General features: G+C 43.5%; 2 protein-coding genes across 2 annotated transcripts in view; one reads left to right on the forward strand and one right to left on the reverse strand.

Annotated features, from left to right (window-relative positions):
* Positions 1 to 26535, reverse strand: part of snd1 (staphylococcal nuclease and tudor domain containing 1) — a 77020-nt gene that overhangs the window by 14261 nt on the left and 36224 nt on the right. Inside the window, exon 17 of the mRNA XM_063216786.1 lies at positions 13910 to 14098. Within this exon, the coding sequence (XP_063072856.1) occupies positions 13910 to 14098 (189 nt within the window). The remainder of the gene's footprint in view (positions 1 to 13909; positions 14099 to 26535) is intronic.
* Positions 23390 to 26309, forward strand: lrrc4.1 (leucine rich repeat containing 4.1). Its single transcript, XM_063216785.1, has one exon. It carries the CDS (start codon positions 23670 to 23672, stop codon positions 26307 to 26309), a length of 2640 nt encoding a protein of 879 aa, XP_063072855.1. The 5' UTR covers positions 23390 to 23669.

Genomic DNA, 26535 nt, shown 5'->3' on the forward strand with positions numbered 1-26535 from the left:
GGGGGAAAGGACCCTGAAAACAAATAAATCCTCACCACAGAGGCAGACACACCATCACGCGCAAGGCTCATGACCTTGCCTGAGCAGTCCGCCATTTTCATTTGTTTCAGTGCATAACTGGTGTCTGGCTCAATGCAGAAATTCCTGCATTGCCCTACGCTCTCCATTGCAACTGCAGTGTTTGTGCATGCAAGAGAGAAAGAGAGAGAGAGGGAGATGGGGAAGGAGAGCCATAGAAAAGAAAAGAGAGAAAAAGAAAGAGAGAAAGAAAGAAAAAAAAAGACAGCGAACAGAAACAGAAAAGAAAAAGAGAGAAGAAGGGAGAAGCGGGGTGGTACAAAAGTAGAATTTGTACAAGAGTGACCTTCACAAAGCCAGAGGGGAATCTTTATTTCATCAGCTCAAAATGCATGACAGACTATGTTAGACAAGTCAGAGGAAATCAAAGAAACGTGCTTACAGGGAGGGCCAGCACTTTGTTATAATAATAAGGAGTGATGGTTACAGAGGCGGCTCTCCAGGAGTCGGATGTGATGACGGGCTCCTGAGAGCACACTACGACTGGGACTACAGTTGGCCACAGATTTTTGACCAATGAAATTTTGGTCTAAGTACAGTGCGTACAATATTATTCAAATGATGCAGTGTGAATGGCAACTGAGCTACTTCATCAGTAAAAAAAAAATATTGTTTTATTCTTTTTAGTTGCCATGCACACACGCGCACATACACGCGCAAGTGCGCAGGCAGATACAGGGAAATGCGTGCACGTGGACACGCGTACACACAGATAGATGCACTCACGCACACGGACATACACGCTCACACACACGGGCGCCCCCCCCACACACACACACGGAAGAAGAGAATATCCCAAGCACTGATTAAAGGTGACAGCGTGTCAATTCCAATAGAATGTGTCAGCCTGAAAAAGAAAAGCCCCCATCAACACTCAGCACACAGACTCACGGTCAGAGCTGTTGCAAAAAAGGGAAGAAAGGGCAGAGTTGCAGCAATGAAAAATACAGCCACAAAATAACTGTGATGGGCAATGATGAGGACTGCATACAAATGCCAACTAAAATGTCGTTTGAGATCCACGGCAAAAGCAACAGAGTAAAAATTCAATGAGGAAATCATGCCACTGATGGAAAGTGGTAAATGTTTTTTTTTTTGCATTTGGCCACCTGAGAGAAAATAATTTATTTCTCTCACTCCGACAATATCATAAAGGCAAGTCTACAAGGACACTTTTAATCCGCTTGAAGCCTGAAATGAAATGCAGTCATGTAAGTGGGACAATCAGGCTGAAAATCTAGCAAGACCGTCACGATAGCAGAACTCACAGGAGCTTAGTCGGGCCAATCTCACGTTGACTTCTCAGGTGGGCTTAACCTGGGGTTGATCAAAGGCCTCTCTGTATGCTACTGGTTGGAACTGGCACGAATCAGACACAAGCTCATTCCAGTGATGAGCTCGTATTAACAGAAAATGAAACCAAAGATTGTAGCTCACTCGCTGGTTTCATGGCAAACTCAGTGATTGTATCTTCTATATACAGTATGTCCACTTGAGTTAAGCAAATTTTTCATTGGTTATCCATCGCAGACAGACTTGAAAAACTAAATTAAGCTTGCTTGGCCAGACAGACTTTTAAAATGTGTTTTTTTTTTAATGGTGCTTTTATTCCTTTAATGTACAGTGAAGAAATGGCAGGAAGCGAGTGGAAGATAGACGGGGAAGGGCTGAGAAAGGACCAGGTCCAGACTCTAACCCGGGTCACCCAGGGTGTCTTAGCGTGCTGCGACAAAACTCCCAGTGATGGTCTGACTTAATCAAAATTTTGGGCCGTGTCAAAGGACTATGAGTGCCTCATTCTAATGAAGACCTCGGATCAAATTGAAATGCAAATTGGCTTCGAATCTGTTTGCTGACTGGCCAACTAGTGAGACCAGCCATATTCTTGTTTATCCGAGTAGTCTACGTTGTACGCTGTGAGTGTCTTGATTTGTGAAGTGAAGTGAAAGCCCATTGGGAAACTCCCATTGTCATTGTGACACAGCACTCCACAGCACACAAGTGAACACTGCACACTGCACACAACGAAATTGCATTTATGCCTCACCCGTGCAAGGGGGCAGCCCTCAGTGGCGCCCCATGGGGAGCAGTGCGGTGGGACGGTACCATGCTCAGGGTACCTCAGTCATAGAGGAGGATGGGGGAGAGCACTGGTTGATTACTCCCCCCACCAACCTGGCGGGTCGGGAGTCGAACCGGCAACCTCTGGGATGCAAGTCTGACGCCCTAACCGCTCACCCATGACTGCCCATATTTTGTCCCTTTTTAAAGAATATTCACTTAAAACTCAAACAACATACTTTTAAAAATGAGGACGTGGCTGATAAAGAGCCAATCATAAGATTAGTGATCCCATATTCCACACAAATCTGTGCTGATGGTCCAAATTGAGAATTCTTTGCATGTGCATAGTACATGATGGACCATTTGAGGCGTCCACAATGTAAGAAACCATGTAATAGACTGTTTAATAGACGGATTTGGTAGAAATCTGCCACCCTGCAATAAGTCAGGTACCTTGAAATGAAGCCATTTTTAAAGCGTTGGCCTCCAAAATGTATGGTAATCAGTCACATGTACCTGTTACACACTATTAGCAAACCAGATTGGTTACAAACTGACATATTCCACAGCAACTAACAGTTAATTCTGAACATACATGCTTATGCAGCAGATATATACATTACATTCCCTACCATCTCACGTTGTCAGATGCAAACATGCACACACACAGACATACACCCCCTCAAGACCGTTACATCATAAACCATGTGCTGTGGAGGATGGTGCCGTGGAGGATGGTGTTGTGGAGGTGCGTGATGAGCTTAAAGGTCCAGTGTGCATTTTTTGTTTTCAGTAGTTTGTTTCCAGAACTCGCATCGAAAGGCTATTCCCAAGTGGCATCTTTGAGCAAGTCAGTTTCACGTTGGTACGTCCACCGGACATAACCGCGGAAAGCGGCATCTGCAATCTGCATCGCAGGTGGCCTTGCAAAACGTGCTGTTAAAAGAGAGAGTGTGTGTGTCACTATTAGCCCTGTTCTACAGCATGGCATCCCCACCTCCACGGAGGCAGCTGCCAGGATGAAGCACAATCATAAGGACCCTTATGCAACCACAGAGGCCCTTTCTGCCTCAGCGCATCCTATACATGTAGCTGCCACTCCACGCTAGGGTTTCATCGATACGATGAGGTGAACACAATCTCTCAATAAATCATTTATTCCCACTTCAAATTCAATTGTGTGTGTGTGTGTGTGTGTGTGTGTGTGTGTGTGTGTGTGTGTGTGTGTGTGTGTGTGTGTGTGTGAGTGAGAGTGCACGCGTGCGTGTGTGTCCTGAAGCAGGCCCCATCAGTATCATTAAGATCTACTGCTGAACCGCCTTCACTGTGGGACCCCTAGCTGCGCACGCAGGCACAGGCACACTCATCCTGCGTGTATTTATTTGCGTATGAAGTGCTGCCGCCTGTGCTCACGAGGACAAAGGGATACGGCAGCGGAATAATGGGACGAGAGGAAATGTAATGGACAGTTGCCCTGCAGCAACACACTTATGACCGCAAGGGTTCCTCCAGAGTCTCTGCAGCCATGTCAGAGCATGTCCTGCCTATTGAGCTGGCAACTAGCCCGGGGAGTAGGGAGAGAGAGGAAGATGAGCATGGACAGAGAAAGAACATGGGAGTGTGGGGAAACACACACAGCGAGAGAGAGAGTGAGAGAGCGAGAGAGCACGAGAGACAGAGAGAGAGAGACAGAGAAAGAGAGAGAGAGCACGAGAGAGAGAGATAGAGAGAGAGATAGAGAAAGAGAAAGAGAAAGAGAAAGAGAAAGAGAGAGAGAAAGAGAGAGAGAGAGAGAGAGAGAGAGAGAGAGAGAGAAAGAGAAAGAGAAAGAGAAAGAGAGAGAGAGAGAGAGAGAGAGAGATGGGGGAAGGGAGAGCCATACAGAGGGAAAGATATGGAGAGAAGAAAGCAAGTGACTGAGGCAGAGAGGGGGGAAAAGGGAAGAAGAGAGATTAAAATCAATGGTGAAGACACGGGCTGAGTGCATGTTTACGTAACTGTGTCCTTCAGGCAAAACAGGCCCAAGTCTGTCTGATATTAGGAGGACATACACTACAGACTGGCTTCCATCACTCCAATAGAATGGTCCCATTTCTGTTCCTTGAAAAGGACACAGTATTATATATTTTTTTAAAAACAAACGTTTTTGTTTGCAGTAAACGGTGAATGGATTGTCAATGGGCTGTTGGGAATGGTAATTGGGCTGCATGAATATTGTGCATTCCTATACTTAGAATACGGAAAGCACTTTGCATGGAGCAAAATCACATTACCCCACTTCGTCAAGGACATGTCGTCAGAGTCAGAAGGCGGTTGACTCTAATTAGCAATCTTTTCTTTCACTCATTAGTAGGTGGGTGAACCATTAATCACCCAACAACTGTGTACTTGTTTAAGTCACACGCAAGGGACTGTGCGAGACTCTGCCAGTTGGTTGCTACAGTATGGATGAGGCTTTTCTAATAAATATATATACTGTATAGCAAAGATGATTCTAGATTAAAACTTAACATGCACAACTGTACACACATCCGCTCACTACGTATTGAAAACAACTTCTCAGGTGTAATGAAACTTAATGGACGTCTCAAAACTCAGATAAAAACAACAATCACCAACCTACCTAATGCCTTCATTACTCCTGCTAGACACACCTCCCCCTAATCAAAACCTTTCCCAAAACCGAATTAACATATCGATACAAAAGGTTCAAATATTTTTGGTTGTAAAAGTTGTTCACCAGTCTGATGGTTGAGAAGAAGAACTTAACGGTGTTGTCTCTAAACGGGTGGACATAACCGGTAGTAGCCCAATTTTGAGTGATGGATCAGCTACTTTCATTATACAAAGACAGACGTTAACAGGGGGTATTGATAACTGAAATCGCTAGTAAGGGAGGTGCCCGAAGTCGGACGAATGTTGAGGTCGATAGGCAGGATATTAGGCAGCATTATTTCTTCCCCGCATTAATATGTTACTAGTGATTGTAAAATGACCGCCTGCCTAGCGAAAACATAGGGCCTACGCCATTTCAGCCTCTGCATTCACTCTTGCTCTTGACAAAATGCTAAATCACAAAACCAAACTAGAAATGCACTCAGAGAGTACAGACCTCCGCCAACGACACTGAATTTGTTCTAATATTTGAGACATGGTGTGGTGTTATCCATGTAGGCATATAGGCTAGGCCAGGGGTCGGGAACCTATAGCTCGCGAGCCACATGTGGCTCTTTTGGGAACTGCATGTGGCTCTCGGACAAACCTGTCAATTGTTTAAGCTTACTCAATAAGCCATGAATGATTTTGGTACGGCACTAAATTAAAAATGGACCTACTGAAATCAAAAAGTTATGATAACATTCAAAATATAAAGTATGATCGCGCATTTAATTCATCCCAGGTACGATCAGCTGAGCCAAGCACAGGCCTTCGACGAAGGCTAGTGTGCAGCTATGAAAAACAAGTTTTTTATTGGACATTGGCGTGCCCGCGTTGGGTCGTGTCGTGTGAGATAACATACCACCCGTAATGCTTTACCTTAAGTTCAGCTAGCTAACGGTTGTATCCAAAACAAAGAAACTATTCACGATCGTGCCATTATGATGGCAAATCAAGTGGAGGAAACGCAAGTGAGGGATATAAATGCAGCACTGTACTTCTCCCTCGCTTACAGGAAGAACTTTGGGCTGAATCAACTGACGCAAGTCTTTCCCAGTTTAGTGTGATTGCGAGATAACTGGTGCCACAATGCGAAGGCAAACGTAGGGTTGCCATTTGTCCCTTGAAATATGGAATCGTCCTGTATTTGGCGGTTAAATCATGCGTTCTGTATTGGGGAAGCATGTCGGTAAGGGACGGGATTAGTACCGTATTTTCGTGAATTACTAAAAATAGACATGTCAGCCACATATCAACTGTAAAATGTTAACTATTGTCAGTGCGACCAAGATGAGCATCCTCTCTTGAAGTTCTCTCTCCCTCCCTCCTCCCTCCTCATGCACCTTCCCTGTGTCTGTCTGATGGCTAGAATAGAAGCACCCCCTCCATTCTCATTGGCAACTCCGATGCATAAAAGTTAGAAACTTGCGGTAATGCATGCGCATGGCTTCTTAAATGCACATTAGCACATCCACAAGTAGTTTTAGTTCTTCTTTCGTCAGCTCTCTCCCTTCTTATCCCCAATGCAAGCGTTACTTTTATTCCCTTCTGTGCATGACAATTAGCATTAGAAATAATGGGGAAAATGGTATGGCTCTCACAAAAAATATATTTTTAAAAATGGGCATTTAGGCTCTCTCCACCAAAAAGGTTCCCGACCCCTGGGCTAGGCCTACATACCATTGTGTTCAGAGAAGTGAACCTTCAATGTTAACCAAATTATATGGTGTCTCTTTTATTAGCCAGGGTGTATGTCACCTGGTTAGCTTTGGTAGGCTATAGTTCACCTGTCATTGTGAAATTGACAAATGTTTGGTCCTGCCATATAGGCCCTACTGTAATACGGAATATGTAGGCTTGCTGGATATTATTGTATCCCATCGCTATAGCCTTGGTGACATTGTTCATTCACTGTGTTGTTATAAACATTTGATGAGCGGCAGCATACCCTTCATCACATTTTTTTTTTGCCAGAATATATCCACCCATAATATAGGATAGTGAATGATATGACTACGGTGGTCAACCTTGCTATTTCAGAACGCTTTGGGATCACCGTCACACCTGCTCACAACACAATTTTTATTAACCTTAAATAATGAACTGGAAAGCTTTCCCTCCTTGGCGCTGTCTGTTCATCTCTAAAAGCCTAATGCCCCATGTACATCGAAGGCGAACTAAGCGACCTGCGGGGCGGAAGTCATTGTTTCTCTATGGAGGGAAGGCGAATAAAGCTAACAGAGCGAATTCGGCAGGAGCGAAGCTTCTTCAGCGACCTGGGCGAATTTTGACGATTAAACTCAAGCTAATCTTAAACAAATTCGCTATGACGCGGTTCGGCGAAAACCAATTGGAACGTTCATATCTCCGAATGTCCCAGGCTGTCAAGACAGAGCTGAATCAAACATGTCAGTGCAGCGTCCAGAGCGAATAAAACTAATTAATGGCGAAACTTCTTCAACCACCCAAGCTACCTGGGTCGCGCTGGTAGCGCTTGATGTACACGGGGCATAATGGCGTGTACAGACCAGGAGCAAACGGAGCGAATGAAGCGACGGAAGTCATCATTTCTCTATGGAGGGCACGCGACCTGCGCTACCAAAGCGAATTCGCCAGGAGCGAAGCTTCTTGCGCGACCAGAGCGAATTTTGACGATTAAACTAAATCTAATCGCAGGCGAATTCGCTCTGACGCTGCTCGGCGAAAACCAATCGGAACGTTCATATCTCCGAATGTCCCAGGCTGTCAAGTCAGAGCCGTTATGTGATTAGCTGAATCAAACATGTCAATGCTGCGTCTGCAGCGAATACAGCAAATTCAAGGCGAAACTTCTTCTGCCACCCACGCTACCAGGCAGCATAGTTCGCTCTTGGTCTGGACACAGCATAACTGTTCACCGTTATTAATTTTTCCACCCTTCGTACAAACTTCAACTGGACAGACGAGAGAACGCATTTGGTTGATAGGGAATAATGAACTCCACAAAAATTGCGACGATATGCATGACATGATATGTCATTACTGTATTATACTAGGCTATGTTTTGGTCGGTGCCATTGGCTACGCAAGTATGGCTTCAGCCATGTGGGCACAACAAATCCACGCATTGTGCATTCTGTCTGGCTTTCTGTGACTGCCGCAACACAACTTTGATTAACCTTAGGCTGTAGGCCTAGTAAGTGAACTGGATACCTTTACCTCCTTGGCGCTGCCTGTGTTCGCCGTTATTAAATCCATCCTTCGTGAACTTCAACTGAACAGGGAAACACTCGGAGAACATTTAACTCTGCAAAAGCTGATTTGGTTGACAGGCCAAACACTCGGAAAACAATTAACTCCGCGACGATGTGTGTGCCATATATATATATATATATTATTTGGTGCGCTATGGGCTACGCAGCCATGTAGACACAGTAAATCCGTGCAGCGAATGAACAGACGGACAGACATGGCAGAAATCGGGCGATAACATAACCTCCTGGCGGAGGTAAAAATAGGACAACGTCCGTGTTGCATAGCAGTGAGAACATAACTGAGGTTTTGATTGTATAAGCTACGTGCCTGTGCTGCTGCACGATCAAAACATTACAAAAATATTAAACATCAATATTAAGGTTTGCATTTCTGCAAGTAAGTTGATAATTTGATGAGTAATGATGTAATGAGACAGCCGTCAATAGGCTACCTACTGGCACCCTGACCCTTCTCTCTCTGTCTCTCTCACATGATCAGCATCTCAGCATGATCTTATCTAAGCCTATTAATAATAAGCCTATTTTTCCTTGGTAAACTAATATCCCTCATTTCTCTGTGTTGTGTTTTGATGTCAACACCTGGGGAACAGGTTGTAGTGGTAGCCTATATCTGCAACATAATTTAGTAGACCTACAAAATTAATGTAGGCAGGTAAATGCAAAAAAAGTATTAATTACAAAGTATACAATTTATTTTCTTCTTTTTTTTTAAATTGTGGGGCGTATCGAAACGTGGGTCATATATTGTGATACAAACCGAATCGTGAGTTGGGTGTATCATTACAGCCCTAATACCCACCATACTCCAAAGTAGGGATGCAAATGATTAATAGACTTTAGATTAATTGTCGAGCAAGAGGTTGCTCGATTAAAATGTATTAATCGTGATTAATCGCTAGAGAGCGCTAGAGACTGATAGTTCTAAGGACTGTCCTATTCAAATGCATGGTGCGCTTGGATTTTATCTATTAAATCGTCATTGCAACTTTCTAGAGTTCTTTTGGGTCTTTTGGAGATGTGTTCTTGAATCTGTGATTATGCCAAGCCCAATGGTGTAAGTTGTTACAGTTTGAATTATGAGAAAAACGATCTTTCAAGACAGGCAAATGTAACTGGCAAGCAGTATTTTACTGTAGTAAGCTGGCTAGGTTAGCTTAGCGTGCTAATAACGAAATCACAAACATAGTCATTTCAAACTGTGAGCTGTAATTTTAATCACTAACGGTAGGGACACATAGGAGGCGAAGCGAGCGAAGCGAAGAGAGGAGAAATCCAACCGTCATCAGGTCGTCGCGGCGAATCAAATGGAATGGAACAGTTATGTTGTTGATTTGATTGGACCGCGGCAGACGAATTCGCTCCTCATTTGCATAACATTGAACTTTCTTTAATAATTTCGCTTCGCTCCTGTTCGCTTGCTTTCAACTCTCTCATAGTGAATGGCAATGAATGGCGAAGTTCGCAAATTCGCGTGTATGTGTCCCTACCGTAACACCCTGTCAGATATCAAGACTGGTATTAGCTGAACTGGGCATGGTAATATATGACCATGCATGAAGAGGAGCACCATCTGTTCAATTTCAGGTGAATCCATGTTAGCTATAGCTCTAAGTGTTGTTGTCATAGCTCCATTCATTCTCAATGGAGCCTGTTAGCTTATTAGCTATCCTTACAGACACAGGAAATAGCTTTTTTTGTTCAGAAACAAACTACTATCCATTATATATAACACACTACCCAAAATATAGCATTTCTTTATTTTGAAGCTTATTAAATTAGAATGCTTGTGGTTGATCATGCTGGCTGACACCCCTTTATGCAGACAAGACAAGTCTGCTCACGTTTAACCCAACATTGTCTGTCATATCTTAGGCAAGGCGACAGAGGGGGCGAGGGGCTACTAGAGCTACATCTGCTTTGAGTTCACCTGGGTGAAACCAAGCAATCCCCCCCCCCCCCAAAGGTGGTGTGTAGATGCCATAGAAAACATGTCTGCATTCTTTTCCTAATGCATAATTACTTGAGGAATAGGCTATATAATAGAAGTAACATAATACAATAAAATACAATATGGACCTGATAACCATAATTCTCATAATATTATTTAGTATAACAATATATGACATGTTTTGAACTCAGTGTTTGAACTATTTAGCTGATATTTTAAAAGGCCCTATGAAATTCAGGTGAAAAAACGCAGCTTATCAATTAATCGAACGTCGATCGATAAGACTATCAACTAATTATTAATTAATTAATTGGTCATTTGCATCCCTACTCCAAAGCATTATTTTTGTCAGGCTTTGTACAAAAATGCGTCAGAGCTTGTGTGGACAGAAAATGTGTGCTAGGAGAGTGAAATCAAGCAAGAACATGGCTTACAGTATGACTGGTCTGCTCATGTCATTCTCCAATCCACTGATGACCCCGTCTTTCAAGTCAAGAGGCATGGTTTATTTGTGGAGTGGTGGCGAGATATTTCTGTCCTGAGGGTGATAATGGATTCAGAGGGAGAACGGAGACAGTCCCTCCTGGCCGAAGCAGTAGATCATAATGATATGAGCTGAGAGACTCTCCTAGCGCCATTTCTCAGGTTGAGAGATAGAAGATAGCCGAACAGCTGGCGAGCTCAAATTCATCTGCCAAGACGCCACTTTCCTCTGCCTCTCCAGACATAATGGAAATGGAGAGGGAGATTGTGATCACAAAGGGATAGAACATCAATCACAGCCCCAGAGAAAGGAGCCATACTGATAAGCTGGAGATGCTTCCGTGTTGCAGCCCATAACGTACCCATTAAGATTTGCGGTACCACATTTGCTTTGTGGCAGGGTTTAGACCACCCACGTAATTCTGACCAAAAGTATTAAGTTAACTCCTCACATATGGTCGAGCTCATACGCTCATATAACTTGGCAGTATGCATGATCCTAAAGGGAGATTTTAGCTGTGTAAATGAACATGTTAAAAGGGCCAGGGTGAGTGTATGTGCTGGAAATTGGTGCATATCCTTGTGGTTGAATGTTTAAACCATTTTAAAAAACTGGGGGGTGCGGCCTGTCCGAATTACTTTCATCATTACTACTAACATCATGTTATTGTTCGTTTTAGTGGAGTGCTCCTTATTTTTATGTATCAGGGCCCGAGCACTGCCGTGCAAGGGCGACACAGCCCTTTTGGTTTTCCAAAGATTATTATCATTTTTTGTTTTTTTCTCCCTTCTCCTTGTTTGGCGCTTGTGGGCTGGCTGGCGTTTTCAGGTGCCTCTGGTGCTCAAATACTTACACAAATCAGAAATGGACACAGCTACTCAGACAATGAATGAGCCAACATAGTGCACAGAGAATAAAGTGCATGGCCAGTACACAGTCCCTCCAGAAACCTACCTGATAAATGCTTATTATCAACTGCTTATTACCAATTACACAGTATGAAGCCATCCATATTGGTAGAATAGTAATCTGCTAAAATGCCACCATGTGTAAGTATCAATTGTTGAATGAATTGCAGAATCAGTTGTTGGCTTGGTTGACATATATCTCCATTTAGTGCATTGTGCATGAAAGCTGGTAAGTTGTGTTGATGGTAGGTGATCGTAGGTGGGACGATACCATGTTCAGGGTACCTCAGTCATGGATGGGGGAAAGCAGTGGTTTATTACTCCCCCCCCCCCCAACTTGGCAGGTCGGGAGTCGAACCGGCAACCTTTGGGCTACAAGTCTGACGCCCTAACCACTAACCCATGTCGGCCCTCTACCTTTTAAGCAAAAAATATTTAAACATTACATATTCAAGCAGACATTTGAAATGTAAAAATAAAACTAAAACCCATTCTGTAGACCAGGGGTAGGCAGCCTCTGTGACATGGAGTGCCAATTTGAAATTCTCTTGTCAATGACCGTGCCACGAGTGGGACGTGTGTATGTCTGCATCATTGTTGTCATTTTTGCGGTAGGCCTAACTGCATTCACACATAAAACCACACTAAAAGGCCTACTGCTATAGGCCTAATAATAATAATGCAGTATTAGACTACTGCACTGAAACAGCATATTTCTTTATATTGCAGTACAACAGTTTTAAGGAGTATAAATAATGATGTTTAATAGCACAAAATGAGAATATGTATGAATATCTTGATATTTAACATGAGCTATATCACACCATGGCCAATTATCTTGCATTTAATGATCTTACATTTAAATGACTTTGTCAACATGCAGTAGCCCTATATTTCTCACATTTCAGTGTTTTCAGTGGTAGGCTATATGTTCAGCCCAAAAGCTCCATTCTATAGCTACTGTAGTAGGCATAGTCCCTGTTGCCACGGCGCTTCAAGGGTTATTTTAAAATGCAGCGGCAAGTTGCGATAACAATGAAGGACGCTGGCAGTCTAAAATATGTAGTCTACTAGACTGCTGGAAGGATGTGGATACCGTTATTCTATGCATCTCTTTATGTTGAATAATCAACATTTTAAGAGTAGCACTTGCTTTACGCATGGACACAAGTGGGAATAGGATTTCAGCAGGAGAGCCGGGATGAGTGAGACACTTCTAACGGATGTTTTCAAAGATAATGAGGCAGATGAAAATCGTTTTATCGTACGATCGAGTCTCGCAGGTGTCGACCTATTCTACTAAAACTGCTGTTTTACATGACATCAGGTCTTATATGGAGGCAAGAAAATAGTTATTTGCTTTTAAATGTGAACTTGTTTTACAGTTATGACTTTTTAGCAAACAGGGTTCAGAATTGCGTTAAGGTATGGAACTTTTGGGCATACTGCGTACGTGCCAGTGATCATGCCGTGGCGTGCCACCCGTGGCACACATGCCATAGGTTGCCGACCCCTGCTGTAGACAATGGGACTGTTTCAGTTAATGATTTCATTTTACTCATACACTGTATACAAATAGCAGTATATATGGGCATCTTTTACCTTTTTTCATGTGTCTGAGAGGTGCCACTTGTGCTAACCTACACTTGCACTTGAACTGTCGTCAGCTGATGCATGCCGTGTGAGCGTTCCAAATGCCTTCTTCCAGTTGGTTGATAGAATAGGACTTTCCACTCGATGTCCTATGTACCCATCAATGTTCCCTCTAATTTTTTCGGTGCCTGAGCAAATGCACTATATCACTGAGCAGAAACACAGCTGTTACGTTGTCTGGTCACTGTTTTAAAGATTCTACTGACAGCATTCGAAGCGCGGCGGATCTGCGCTCTGTCTGATCGCTATTTAAAAAGCAGCTGGAGGCGCAATGCTGATTGTAAGCAGAAATCCGCGTCTAGTGATCGCTTAAACTGCTGTAAGATAGATGTTTCATATCTTAAGAATATGTTTTATTTCGATTGGATGTTATAAAGCTACAATGAGTGGAAATTTCGGCCAACAATCAACTGCGTCTCCACACAAATTTGCCGCCTTGTTTTACCTGCGCTACATGGATTTGCTCTGCGCTGAGAACGTGAGAGCAGTGCGCGATTGCGCAGTCGCGCAGCTTAGAGGGAACATTGGTACCCGTGTCTTTTATAGGCTCGTGAAAATAGTGTGATTTTTATTGCGTCAATCTCAGTGGTCTCAAATGCGATTGTTTTAGTACATGTTGTTTTAATAGATATTGGGAACCGTGGACACTGTTTGGTTCACATGTCACAGTCCGGGTCGCATGAGATCGGTACAGTTTTGGTGTCCACGGTGCGGTTTGTGCCATCCCTAATGTTGTAAGCTAGGATTTTTCATTTGCTGTTCTTAGGGTGGGCCTGCGTAATGGTCAATTATGTGAGAACACGGCATGACAGAGGAAAATGCAAGAATGAGATGAAACTGAAATGGAGACATGACTACTTACTTTGTCTTTTCTTTGACGTGCAGGCTCCTCCGCAGACACCAGGGTCTTATAGTAGTTACTGCGCTCGGCAGTGAAGTGGACCTTCGACAGAGCGTTCTCAACCAAAGCTACAGAGAGATTTAGCCCATCGATGTGCAGCCAGCCGATGAAGTTGCCAGCCTTGTCCATGCTTTCAACTTCTACCTCAACCTGAGAGGGGAAGAAGAAAGGGAAAAACACAGGAAAAGAGTATGTTTAAAGCCAGCACATCCAAACCAAATAAGCAGACGGAAAATAAAAGGGTCAGAAAGAGGGTTTTCACTCGAAGCGTTACAGAAAAAAGTGGGAACAGAAAAATCCTGGTTAAAGCTGACTTTTCTAAAAAAAATTTTTTAAAAACCAAGGAAACGCATTCATCTGCTGACAATGCCACACATTCATTGTGTAAATGATGAGAGATCACTGTAGTTTTTTGACGTTACTTATGCCATGCACCATTTATCATCATTGCACACTGCAAAAATTACACCAGGTTTCCACAGACAGACACTCTCAACTAAGATCAGAATGAATATGGGCTTAGGATGAGTAACAAAATATTGCAATGATATTCACACACTCTCAGTATTCAGTATTGGCCAAGGAGCTGTTTATGTTTGCAGTTGCCCCATTATTTAGCACTCAATGGAACACATTGAGTGGTTAGTAGTGTTTACTGGTATTTCAAGTTTCTAACTTGAAATAGCAGTGGAAAACAGACAATAAGCTCTGGGTGTGCAAGTATAGGCATGAAGTAGTTCTGCATCTCTCAGAGGAATACCCTCAACTGGCAGTGGAGGTGATGTCGCCCACTGTTCACTATTGCTTCCTCACAGGACTCTTTAGCTGTGAAAGACCTGGCCCTGTAGCACTTGTTCATGGCTTCTGCAGAGACGTCAACAGCCTGAGGTAGCAGACAAAATTCACACCCTCAGAGTTAATCTGGCATGGTATGCTGCCAACCTGAGCATAAGTACTTGTGCAAAGCATTCACCACCCACCATAGGAAAGGAAGTGCTTTTGTGTGGAAGCCATGTGGAGCATTTTTATGGACTCGTATGTCTTTAAAAGGTGCACTGTGTAGGATGGTGGCCAGAGCAGGCATTGCAACTATGCTACTCATCGAAACTGTGCTGCCAATTGCCAAATTTTTTTCATGACAATCTCAGAAATAACATTAATATTTACTAGTTTGTGAAAATGGTAACATGTGTGAATGGGCTGCATGAATTCTGGAAAGAAACTGATATAAAAGATTACATAATGCACCTTTAATGAAGAGAGATGCAACAGATAAATAAATAAAAATAAAAAACATCTAATCATGTTAATGTTTTTGAGCCCATGGCTCAGATCTTTTTCTTCTTTAAATTAGGCACACACAAAAAATATGAGATGGTGTGTCATACAATAAACACAAACACATAATCTGGACATTTCATCACAATAAGCATTTGATTGTTATTGCCAGGTTGTGTCAAATTGTGTAAGCCAGGCCAATAATCAACCGGAATTTAATCACTTGTTACTTGGGTCATTTCCCACAACTTATAGCCAAATCCGATCAAAAGTTTTTGAGTTATCCTGCAGACAGACAGACACAGACAGACAGACAGACAGATGGACAGACAGACAAACCAACGTGAACGAAAACATTACCTCCTTGGCGGAGATAATAAGAGACACTATGTATTAGTTTTTAGAAGGGAAAAAAGGTAAAAAATACAAACTAGCCAGGTTAGCCAGGGTTTGTCAGGAACAGAGGTCTTGAGAAATTAACATTTTTCGCCTACTGAGAGTCTAGAATGGTCTAGAATGCTGGTATCTTTGGCCAAAGGTCCACATGTTCAGTCTGTGAGCTACTCTGCCATACCAGAAAATGACAGTCATATTGCATAGTAGTGGCTTCAACACAAGATACTTTGTTAAGAAAAAAGTAAGTTAAGTAAAATTAAAGTAAAGTAAAAAGCAAAGTAAAATTGCTGTGAAAAATAATTCCACTGTCAGTGAAAAGAAATTCTCATCTTCCAGTCCCTTGCATTAATGAAGCAATGCAATGCTTGTTCATGTACATAGCTAGACAAGCGCTCAGAGAGCACACATCCGTGCTCTGGTGGACAGAAACACACACGCACCGCGAACAAACAAACAAATGAACACACCAACTCTGACAATCACATAACCTCCTTGGCAGAGGTAATAACTTTGTCTAGCTGACTGACCATCTAAATGTAAAGCTTAAAAACAAGTCTTCCACTTACAAAATGCTAATAAAAAACTAACAGGATCTTTTGGCATGAGTTAGGGTTAGGTTGAATCCCATTTCTAATGTCTACCGCTTATCCCTTGCCCCTTCAAATGGAGCAATAAGGGGTAGGGCCTGAAACGCTACCCCTACGAATTGAGACACCCCTTCAACAATCACAGCTCTCCACGTTAATTTTCTCATGCACGTTTTATGGGGAAAACAACCATTACACATTGGGACAATGTTAAACTTTATACAATGCAACAGTTGTCACAACTTTAAAAATGTAAATTATGGGGAAAATACCTATATTTGTGTGCTTTGATGTATGCCTTCATTTTTTAAAGGCTCAATGCATTCAGGGAAATTTCTCTTACCCTCCCGTTTGGAGTCTTAAGTTTGGAGTGTAAAGCCCTACCCCTCTGCTTTAATGTGAATTGGAACAACCGTACCCCTACACGAGAACACACAAAAGGAGGGGAAAGGGGGGCGGGGAAAGAGAAAGGGGTAGGGCTAAGGGGTGAAATGGGGCTCAGCCTTCGTCAGGAGAGATGATTCCATGTTGGTTGTGTAAGAGAGCACTGAATCCAGGACAACACAAAGTAGCCCAGGTAGCCCTTTAAACATGAGCAAAACCAGCCTATATGGATTACAGCATTTATTCAGTAATGTCACAAATAGGGGTGCAACGGATCAGAAATCTCACGGTTCGGATCGTTCCTCGGATCAGAGCCCACGGATCGGATCATTTTTCGGATCAGCAAAAAAAAAAAAAAAAATCATTATTATTTTATTTTTTTAATTGATAACACAAATAAACATAAGCTGTGTCTTTGTTAGGGGTGGGCATAGATAATTTTTTGAATGTAGATTAATCTCATTGCAATTATGAAATTAATCTAGATTAATCTATATCAAAATGTCTAATTGAGAATATGCACACTACCAAAATAATGGCTTAAAGTCTTGTGACCTACTGACAGATGGCGCATAGACCAGAACTCATGTCCTTAATTGTATCAATCTTTTATTGAAACACAATTGCCTCAGCGGTTCAGCATTTCTGAGAGAGAGAGAGAGAGAGAGAGAGAGAGAGAGAGAGAGAATCGGCATTGACTGTTAAAAAGGGCAGCGGCTGCTTTAAGAAGGCGGAGACTCTGCAGGGACATCAGAGCGCACAGAAAGTCTAACCAGATGATTTAACCTGCTCGCTGTCCTGAGAATGTCAGGAGTCACAACACAAAATGAATTCAGTTTGCCAAAGTTTTATATCACACGCGACAATCGCGGTACGTTACATGAGCATATCTCACTGCGTCGCAAATGCGCTGAACTCAACCGATCGCAACACAAACTTAGCGAGAGTAGTTCTAGACATTGACAGTTCGAGTTTGACAGTCAGTCTTCAAAATGCATGTAGCCTACAGTAGGCTATCGCACGGAATGTTTAGCAACTATGGCACAGGCAAGATTTCGGGAACAGTTTGTGTTGTTGTTTGTGTTCCATGCAGTGCGTGAGGTAGACGTCCCAAACGACTAGATTGAACATGCGCACAATTTCATAAATCAATCCGCGGACCATGTGTGTGCCGAACCGAAATGATTGGTCCGAACGGACCACGGATCAATGATGATCCGTTGCGCCACTAGTCATCAAGTTCAAAATAAACATGCTTTTGAACTTGCTTCTGCATTTTCCAAAAATGTAGCTTTTTCATTTCAGTCTGACTTAACACACCTGTAAAATTTGATATTTGATATGACCACATTTTAAGTAAAACAATGAGGTGTGCGCAACATTAAGGACAGCATTAAGGACAAATAAGAATACATTATTGATACTACAGCAGTGACACTGGTGAATGGGTAACATCTGTATGCAAAGATCACAGTTCCAGTTATATTTGTAATGGACAGTACTTTCTGCAATAAAAAAATGGAATGCTTCATTGTAAGACACAATGATATCAGGGCACTGCACTACAGAGGAGGAAGCCGGAATGGGTGGTAGAGCTTCACAGATTAAACCATGCCTGCCTGGCCATGTATTCCAGCTTTCCTAACGTGCCTCTGTTTTCAGCAGCACAGAACAGTGACCTTGGGTGCTGCAATAGGACACCCCTGTCCTAAAGACTAAGCCACCAGTGGCAAAAGTAATTTTTAAAAAAATTCTGTGCACCGTTTCTCTTGGAAGCTGCACACCGATTAGCTAGTACATGACCAAAATAGTCTGTGACTGTAGCAAATGCAATAAAATAACTTCCAGAAATGCTTTTCAATCTCTCAATAAGAACGCACAGTTGTGCTCAAAAGTATCCAACCACTAGTGCTGTAAAGGCTTTCAGGGAATTCAATGCATACTAGATTACCAGAAGTATTCGCCAATAAGGGTGGGAATGGATAAGGTTTTTCCGATTCCGGATATAGATATTTCGAAACGACGCGATTCCTCATCGATTCTCATTTGTGGAAATTAAACAAAGTATTAACTCTTGATATGCACAAGTTTTCATAGACCAATTATAATCAAAATTTGCATATGTAGCCTTAGACTTAGCCTTTTCTAATTTGAAGGAAAAGTCTATTTACCAATACGTCTTTCATAGCCTACTATATATTTGCTATATTCATTATAATATGACAAGAATTATTGCAGCAATGCAACATTGCAGAAATGCAAACAATTGAACTGAAAATGAAACATTAGAAATCCAAACCAGTCTTAATACAAGAAACAAAAAGCTAGTCACTTGAAATGAACAGACAGGCACGTCCTGAACACAGTGGGTGTCTGTAAGAAAAGTCCCTCCTTCTGTCTGTCACTCTCCGCGCTCTGAGTCTGTTCCAATGTCCCTCTCTACTGCGTGTGTGGCTGTCCTGGTGTCTGGCGTTCCAGAGCATTTTTCGTAGTGCGAGGTTGTCCGATCTCCTACTAGTATGGATTGGGACTGGAATGCACCATAAAGACGGATTCTTCTGCAGTTGCGTTTCACCTGTTGGCAGCACCAGATGCAGACAAAGAGAAAGCTGCGTGGGGAGTCCCATTTCATTTAAGAATGCCTTTTGCATTCTGCGATTTTTAGGGAGATGCTTACCAGGGTCATTGCTTGGTTTCCCAACCACGTTTCACTGTAGGCCTAATAGACAATACCATAAGGACGGCTTAATATGAGTTTCACTTGGCGTCAGCAGATGCAGACAATAAAAACATTGCGTGAGGAGTATTAATTTAAATGCCTTCTGCATTCTGCATTCTGAGACTTTAAGGAGATGATCCTGACGAGTATCAGTGATCGATTATTACCTCAACTGCAAACAGATAGCGTCTTCCTTTGTTCAGTGTGGGGATGTCGCGGTGAACTTTTTTTGTACCGTCAACTTTTACCGGCTCAAACCAGTGGCTGCTTTTGTTTGCTGTAGGCCTACTAAATTAGTAGTGCTTGCTAGAAGCCACCAAGTGGGACAGTTACAGGTGTATGCCGCGTTCATGCTTGGAATCGCTAAGAGAACCGTTAGGTTAACTGCCAAACGATTCCATGGAATTGAGACGCATGGAACCAATTCTCAACAGGAACTGGCTCTCGGTTCCCATCCCTATTCGCTAACCTGCTTTGACTCGTATGAATTTAAGGATAATCCAATTCCAAACCTATAAGGTTCAATATGATATTTGTCCACCTTTTGCAACCATTGCAGCTTCAACTCTTCTGGGAAGGCTGTTCACAAGGTTGAGGAGTATGTATAGGAATTTTTGACCATTCCTCCAAAAGCCCATTGGTGGTCACACACTGATGTGGCTCTCAGTCTGCGCTCTAATTCATCCCAACGTGTTCTATCGGGTTCAGATTAGGACTCTAGGCAAGCTAGGTAAGTTCAACCATACCATGCTCTGCATTCTATGTCTTTATGGTCCTTGATTTGTGCACTGGTGAACTTTTGTCAAAGTGCTTCTACTGTATCTCAATATCTATAATACCAAAAACTAAAAATAATACCAAAGACCCAATGTGTAGTCAAAATATGTCTTCTGAAAGCAAGGAAATGCACACAACAACAAATTTTGAGGGACTGCGGTTAAAAGGCAAGATCGTCTAGACCAGTGTTTCCCAACCAGGGGTACGTGTACCACTAGGGGTACGCGAGCACACTGCAGGGGGTACTTGGAAAAATGCTATTATAATAAGAAATGTATGGAGCAGTCACATCAGGACAGAGAAAGCGATATAGAACATGAATTAGGGGGTACTCATGGCACAACTAAGAGGCTTAGGGGGTACGCGAGACAAAAAAGGTTGGGAAACACTGATCTAGACTGTGGTAATTTTGTGACATATAACTCAAATTTATATCTACTGTAGTTCTTTAGCTACATATTTAACAAGTTCGTCAAAAAACGGACATTTATACTTAAGTCAGTCATACTTGTTGATTACGCATTTCCATTTCAACATTTGAATGACTAGTGTCCTTCACTGTGGTGGTTTATTGATTATGCTGAATTGATTACATCCACAGAGACTAACTACTGGGACAAATAATTAATAAAAGAAAGTGCTAATATGTCGGACAAAAAGCATCACAAAGTGGCACAACAGGTATCTGCCAAACAAAACGTTCAGATCGACAATCGTTTCAAACTTCTTAACAAACAAAAGCCCAGGCTGTTTGTGTGCCGCCGTCTCTGTTTTGTCTTGTAATGCGGGTGCTGGTTTCTCTGAAGTGGAGATGAGCTGTTAAGTAGGGTGACCTACATTACATCTGGCTTTCGCCCATATTCAGCAACAAGCCCTGAGGGGCCTCAGCCCACACTGCACACGTTTTCATGTCCATCCCGTGTTGATAGACATCCTGTGCCAAAGTGGGTCGCATAATGTTCACTTCCACAACGCCCTTTCTAACCACGCACCCCCCCCCACACACACACACACACACACACTGACCCAGGGCAAAAGGGCTGATGCCACAGACCAACATCACCACCCCATTCCCCCTACCCCCTTACACACCCCCTCAGATCTGCCTGTAAGGCCACAAAGTGAGAGATCACTGCAAACTGCTGTTGCCAGAAGCTTCTGTTGTTCTAGGTCACATGTCATTCCCTCACAATCACATCAGGCCATGCTTCTGTACCACATCACACTTGAACACCCGCTCACCACTTCAGACAAACGTATATATACTCATTCTGACAGCAAAATAAGCCGCTAATGGTTAGTGGCCTTTTCAGACCTACGCATCCTGCCTACTGAATTCAAGAGCTCCCATCAGCACAACATGTGGAGAGTACTCCATGCTGAATTTTATCCAAAGGAGCAACTGAAACATTTCCAGATATTAACACCTCAAGTCCCTATCCCAAACTGCCAAAATGGGATTTTAATCTAAAAAAGTGAAGGGTAAAAACTTACTTCCAAGCCATTTCTTTCATGCAATAAGAGACTAGATGGCTCACAACCTGGCTCGCTCAATATTTTGTGTGCCAAAGTCAGCATTCTAAGAAAAAAAGAAATCTTTCAAAGACCACATTATCTGAAACTTTTACAGTCCAATCCACGGCAATAGGCACAGAACCAATTGGTCATCCAAACAAATTGCTTTTTTTATTTGCGCTTAAAAAAAAAAAAAAAAAAAAACCTCCATTAAACCCCATTTGATAAAGTGGAAAATGAAGGGAAAGCGGGTAAGACTAAAATGGGAAAGGGTAAAACTGATTCAAAAGAACAAGCATGGAAGAGGGAGAAAGAGCGTGTATGATAAAGGAAAGGAAGGGGGGGTAAGAGAAGCCGTGTGAGTGAGCAAGGGAGCGTGCGCAAGAGGGGAGACAGACAGACAGGGAGAGAGAGAGAGAGAGAGAGAGAGAGAGAGAGAGAGAGAGAGAGAGAGAGAGAGAGAGAGAGAGAGAGAGAGAGAGAGAGAGAGAGAGAGAGAGAGGGGGTGGGGTGGAGAGAGCGAGTGAGCGCGGACGAGTTAATGCACAAAACACTGCATCAAACCAATGCACTGCTTGGAGCAGGATGCGTCAGCAGTACATTCACGTTTCAAGTGAAGGACAAAAGGAAGCAAGGCTGTGCAGCCCATTCCGGTTGGCTGTTAGAGCGATGCAGAGAGGGGCAAAGGAACCCAGATGCACACCGCAGGGAGAGCTGGATTAAAAACAGCAAGAGAGGCCTCTAGGGGAAGAGACTGCGGAGGGAGCCTCACTAATTCACTGCTTTTGGTTCATCTCTACGTCTGGAAACCGTAGCGAGGGACCAAAGACACAGGACAAACGGACAACTGCAACTGCACTACCTCAGCACACTGCAGCACCTCTGCTTGCCTATCACAGGGATACTCTACGTCACAACACTTGGGAGAAATGTATATTTTGTATCGTCTCCTTTTCCGACCAGCAAGGTAAATGAAAAAGCTATCCTTCTGTAGCTGCCACTGCTGCATCTTTCCACCTCCGAGACCATTGGCATCCCCCCACCCCCACCCCCCATTTGGAGGAGAGTGACGGATAATCTAGGAGGAGTGGGGGGCAGGCTGCAGCTGTTGTGTGACTCTGGATGAGTGTGTGTCAGAACAGTGTGCGACGAATGTGTGGAGGAGCAACGAATGCTTGTTAAGAGGGGGGAAAAATGGCTAATGACTGCAGTGCGTGTTGTATAACCTTTTAAATCTGCCGTCTGCACAAACATCCAAGTGGACCACCACTAGGATATACAGAGAAGAGACTGGGGGAAAGGCAGTGGATGGCTTTCTTTTTTTAACAGAAAGAAACACCAACACAAAGAAGAGAATGAATGTCTAAGGACTGGAATTTGCATTTGCATTATCCTCTCTGCTTCACATTTTTTTCTTCACTTTTACTGCTGCTCCTGCTACAACAAAATCCAACCCCCACCCCACCTCCCCCACCCCCAATTGTGCTTGGCTTTAGTGTGGCTTGCAAATTCTGTGCTATGGCGACTTGGGGAAGGCATTCATCAACAACATCAAATATTGTCCAAGGACAAACATCACTACAGCAATTACATCACAAGAGAGCCACTCGAGGAGAAGGTTTGAATTTGTATGGCTGTCTAGAGGTTTATGGGCCCTGGGATTATAACTTCCAAATGGATATTTCTCTGTGGATTTACTGAAGGCCATTTTGTGATTCATCATTTTGACTTCACTAACAAGGCATATATAAACAGCATTTCAGAGATCCTGGGATGTATCTGTTGAATTTGTGTACATTATGACTGAAAAAAACATGGACCTATAAAATGTTGAGGTAGGTGGGTATAGTTGTTTTTTTTAATTATTTATTTAAAATTTCTACAATTATAGCCCCCACCAGTATTTTTTTTTTACAATATTATACATTAACAGTTTAGACTCAATGAAAGAGCGAGCACAGACCTGCTTTATCCAGGGTAGGGTTGCTCAACTTTCAGTCCCAAACCCATCCGTTCTTTCACCCCCAACCCCCCAAACGATGGTGAATTATGAACGTGCCACATCATGAGTCTCCTGGGGTGGGTAGCTGTGCGTCGAGCCACCCTGCTTTGTGTAGTCCTTCTCATTGTGCAAGATCGGGGAATGGATGTGATGGTGGTGGCACAAGCGGCAGGGCCGCAAGGCTGCCCGCCAGAATGCTCATGCTATAATCAGCTGAGCAAAGTAGTGTGCACCCGCCGCGGCCTGACCCGCGTGCCCCCTGGCATCCCCTCCAAAACCCGCCACCTCAACCTCATGGAAAACTCCATCGAAGCAGTGCAGGTTGACTCATTCCGCAACTTATTCCATCTAGAGGTACTCCAGCTGGGCCGAAACATGATCAGGCAGATAGAGGTGGGAGCCTTCAATGGCCTCACCAACCTGAACACGCTGGAGTTGTTTGACAACCGCCTGACGGTGGTGCCAAGTGGTGCATTTGAGTACCTGTCAAAGTTGAGAGAGCTGTGGCTCAGGAACAACCCTATTGAGAGCATTCCCTCTTACGCCTTCAATCGTGTGCCCTCACTAATGCGGCTGGACCTGGGGGAGCTGCGCAAACTGGAATATATTTCTGATGGCGCTTTTGAGGGTCTGCAAAACCTTAAGTACCTCAATCTAGGAATGTGCAACATTCGGGGGGAAATTCCAAATTTAAGCCCACTGTTTGGCCTGGAGGAGCTGGAGATCTCGGAGAACGTCTTTTCCGACATCAAACCAGGTTCTTTCAGAGGACTGCGATCACTTAAAAAATTGTGGATCATGAACTCTAAGATTGGGATGATTGAGCGCAATGCGTTTGACGAGCTTCCATCCCTAGTGGAGCTTAACCTTGCCCATAACAACCTCAGCACTTTACCCCACAACCTCTTCACTCCTTTGAGGTACCTTGTGGAGCTGCATCTGCACCACAACCCATGGAACTGTGATTGTGACTCTCTATGGCTATCACAATGGCTGCGGGACTACATCCCCACTAACTCGACCTGCTGTGGACGGTGCCACGCTCCAGCACACATGAGAGGCCGTCAGCTGGTAGAGCTGGACCAAGGAGATAATGGAGCCCTCCAGTGTTCTGCACCCTTCATAGCAGACGCTCCACGTGACCTCAACATCTCTGCAGAGCGCGTGGCAGAACTGCGATGCCGCACAGCGGCCATGTCAGCAGTTCGCTGGCTACTGCCCAACGGCACAGTTCTGACCCACGCATCAAAGAATCCACGGATCACTGTGCTCAACGACGGCACACTCAACTTCTCCAACGTGCTGGTGGGCGACACGGGCATGTACACGTGCATGGTTTCCAACGCAGCAGGGAATTCAAATGCCTCTGCGTACCTAAACGTCAGCACCGCTGAGCTCAACACATCAAACCTAAGCTACTTTTCCACCGTCACAGTTGAGGTTCTTGGGCCAACATCAGAAATGACTAAGCCAAAAACAACGAGCACCACCGGTACCACCACAGCTCCAGACACAGGTACAGCCACCACCAGCAGCACAGCGTCTCCATCGATCTACCAACCAGTTTTTATCTCGACGCCTACGGTTCTGTTACAAAACACTGAATCCCTACCGTCACGGCCAATTTCTGTGCCAAACTCGAAGGTGACAACAGGGCGGCCATCTAACGCCAGTGGCACCAGCCTAGACGAGGTGATGAAAACCACCAAGATAATCATTGGCTGCTTCGTAGCAGTCACACTGCTAGCCGCCATCATGTTGATTGCCTTTTATAAACTGCGTAAGAGACACCAGAAAAAGAGTACAGTTGCCGCTGACAAAACAGTGGAGATTGTTCATGTAGAACAAGAGGAACTCCCCCCTCCTGCCTCGTCACATGCGAGGATGGTGGGCTCGCGAACTTTGCCGGGAATTAAAGACCACAATAGCATCCATAAACTGGACTCTCTGACATACAGACACACAGACAACAGCTACCATACACAGAAACGTGAATTTATGACTTACAAGCCCCCCAAAGCAGACTGTACAATCCACAAACACCCAGAGTACGCCAGTCATACCATTAAACCCAACTACAACACTTATCGACCATCGACTATGGACTACAGCAGACACAAACCAACAATGGACTACAAATCTCTGCCTGACTTCAGAATGCATAAACAAAAAACGGAGCATAGCAGCTCTTTTCAATACAGCACTCACAACGCAGATTACAGTACTCACAGACCTAAGCATGAGTACAGTCCTTTCAAAGACGAGTACAACACTCACAAACCCAGAATGGATTACAGTGCGCACAGATCCAAAACAGAGCTTACCTTGCACAAACCCACAAAGGAATACAGTCCTCTCAAGAAAGACATCTCTGCATTCAAATCAAACTACACTGCTTTCAAAGCAGAGTACAAGCCCTTGCCCAAAGCAGACTATATCACACACAGACCAGAGTATAGCAGCCCCCCTAAAACCAACATGGATTATAGCCCACGCAAGATGGACTACAGCCCCCACAAGTATGATTACACACTGAAGCCCAAATACAACACGTACAAGCCCACTGGCCACGGAGCTAAATGGACAGAGAACAGCATCGCAAATTCTTTGCCACGAACATTGCCTAGTACCATCACAGTGGTCCCAGAGCCCTTTATCATAAAGGCTCACGTAAAGGAGAAAGTCCAGGAGACCCAGATATAACACCCTTAATGCCCCCCCACCACCACCCACCCCCACTTCCTCAATCCTCCCAACCAATCCACCCTGAAGTCATGCAATATAATGCACAAATGACAGAGTACTTTTTTTGTAAAGAGTGCAAATCCTTAAGATTTATCTTATTGTATATGCTTTATATATATATAAATATTTATAAATATAAATATTTATATGTATATATATATATATTACACAAAACAACTATGGG

The sequence above is a fragment of the Engraulis encrasicolus genome, chromosome 15 (genome assembly GCF_034702125.1).
Source record: "Engraulis encrasicolus isolate BLACKSEA-1 chromosome 15, IST_EnEncr_1.0, whole genome shotgun sequence".
Classification (NCBI taxonomy): Eukaryota; Metazoa; Chordata; class Actinopteri; order Clupeiformes; family Engraulidae; genus Engraulis; species Engraulis encrasicolus.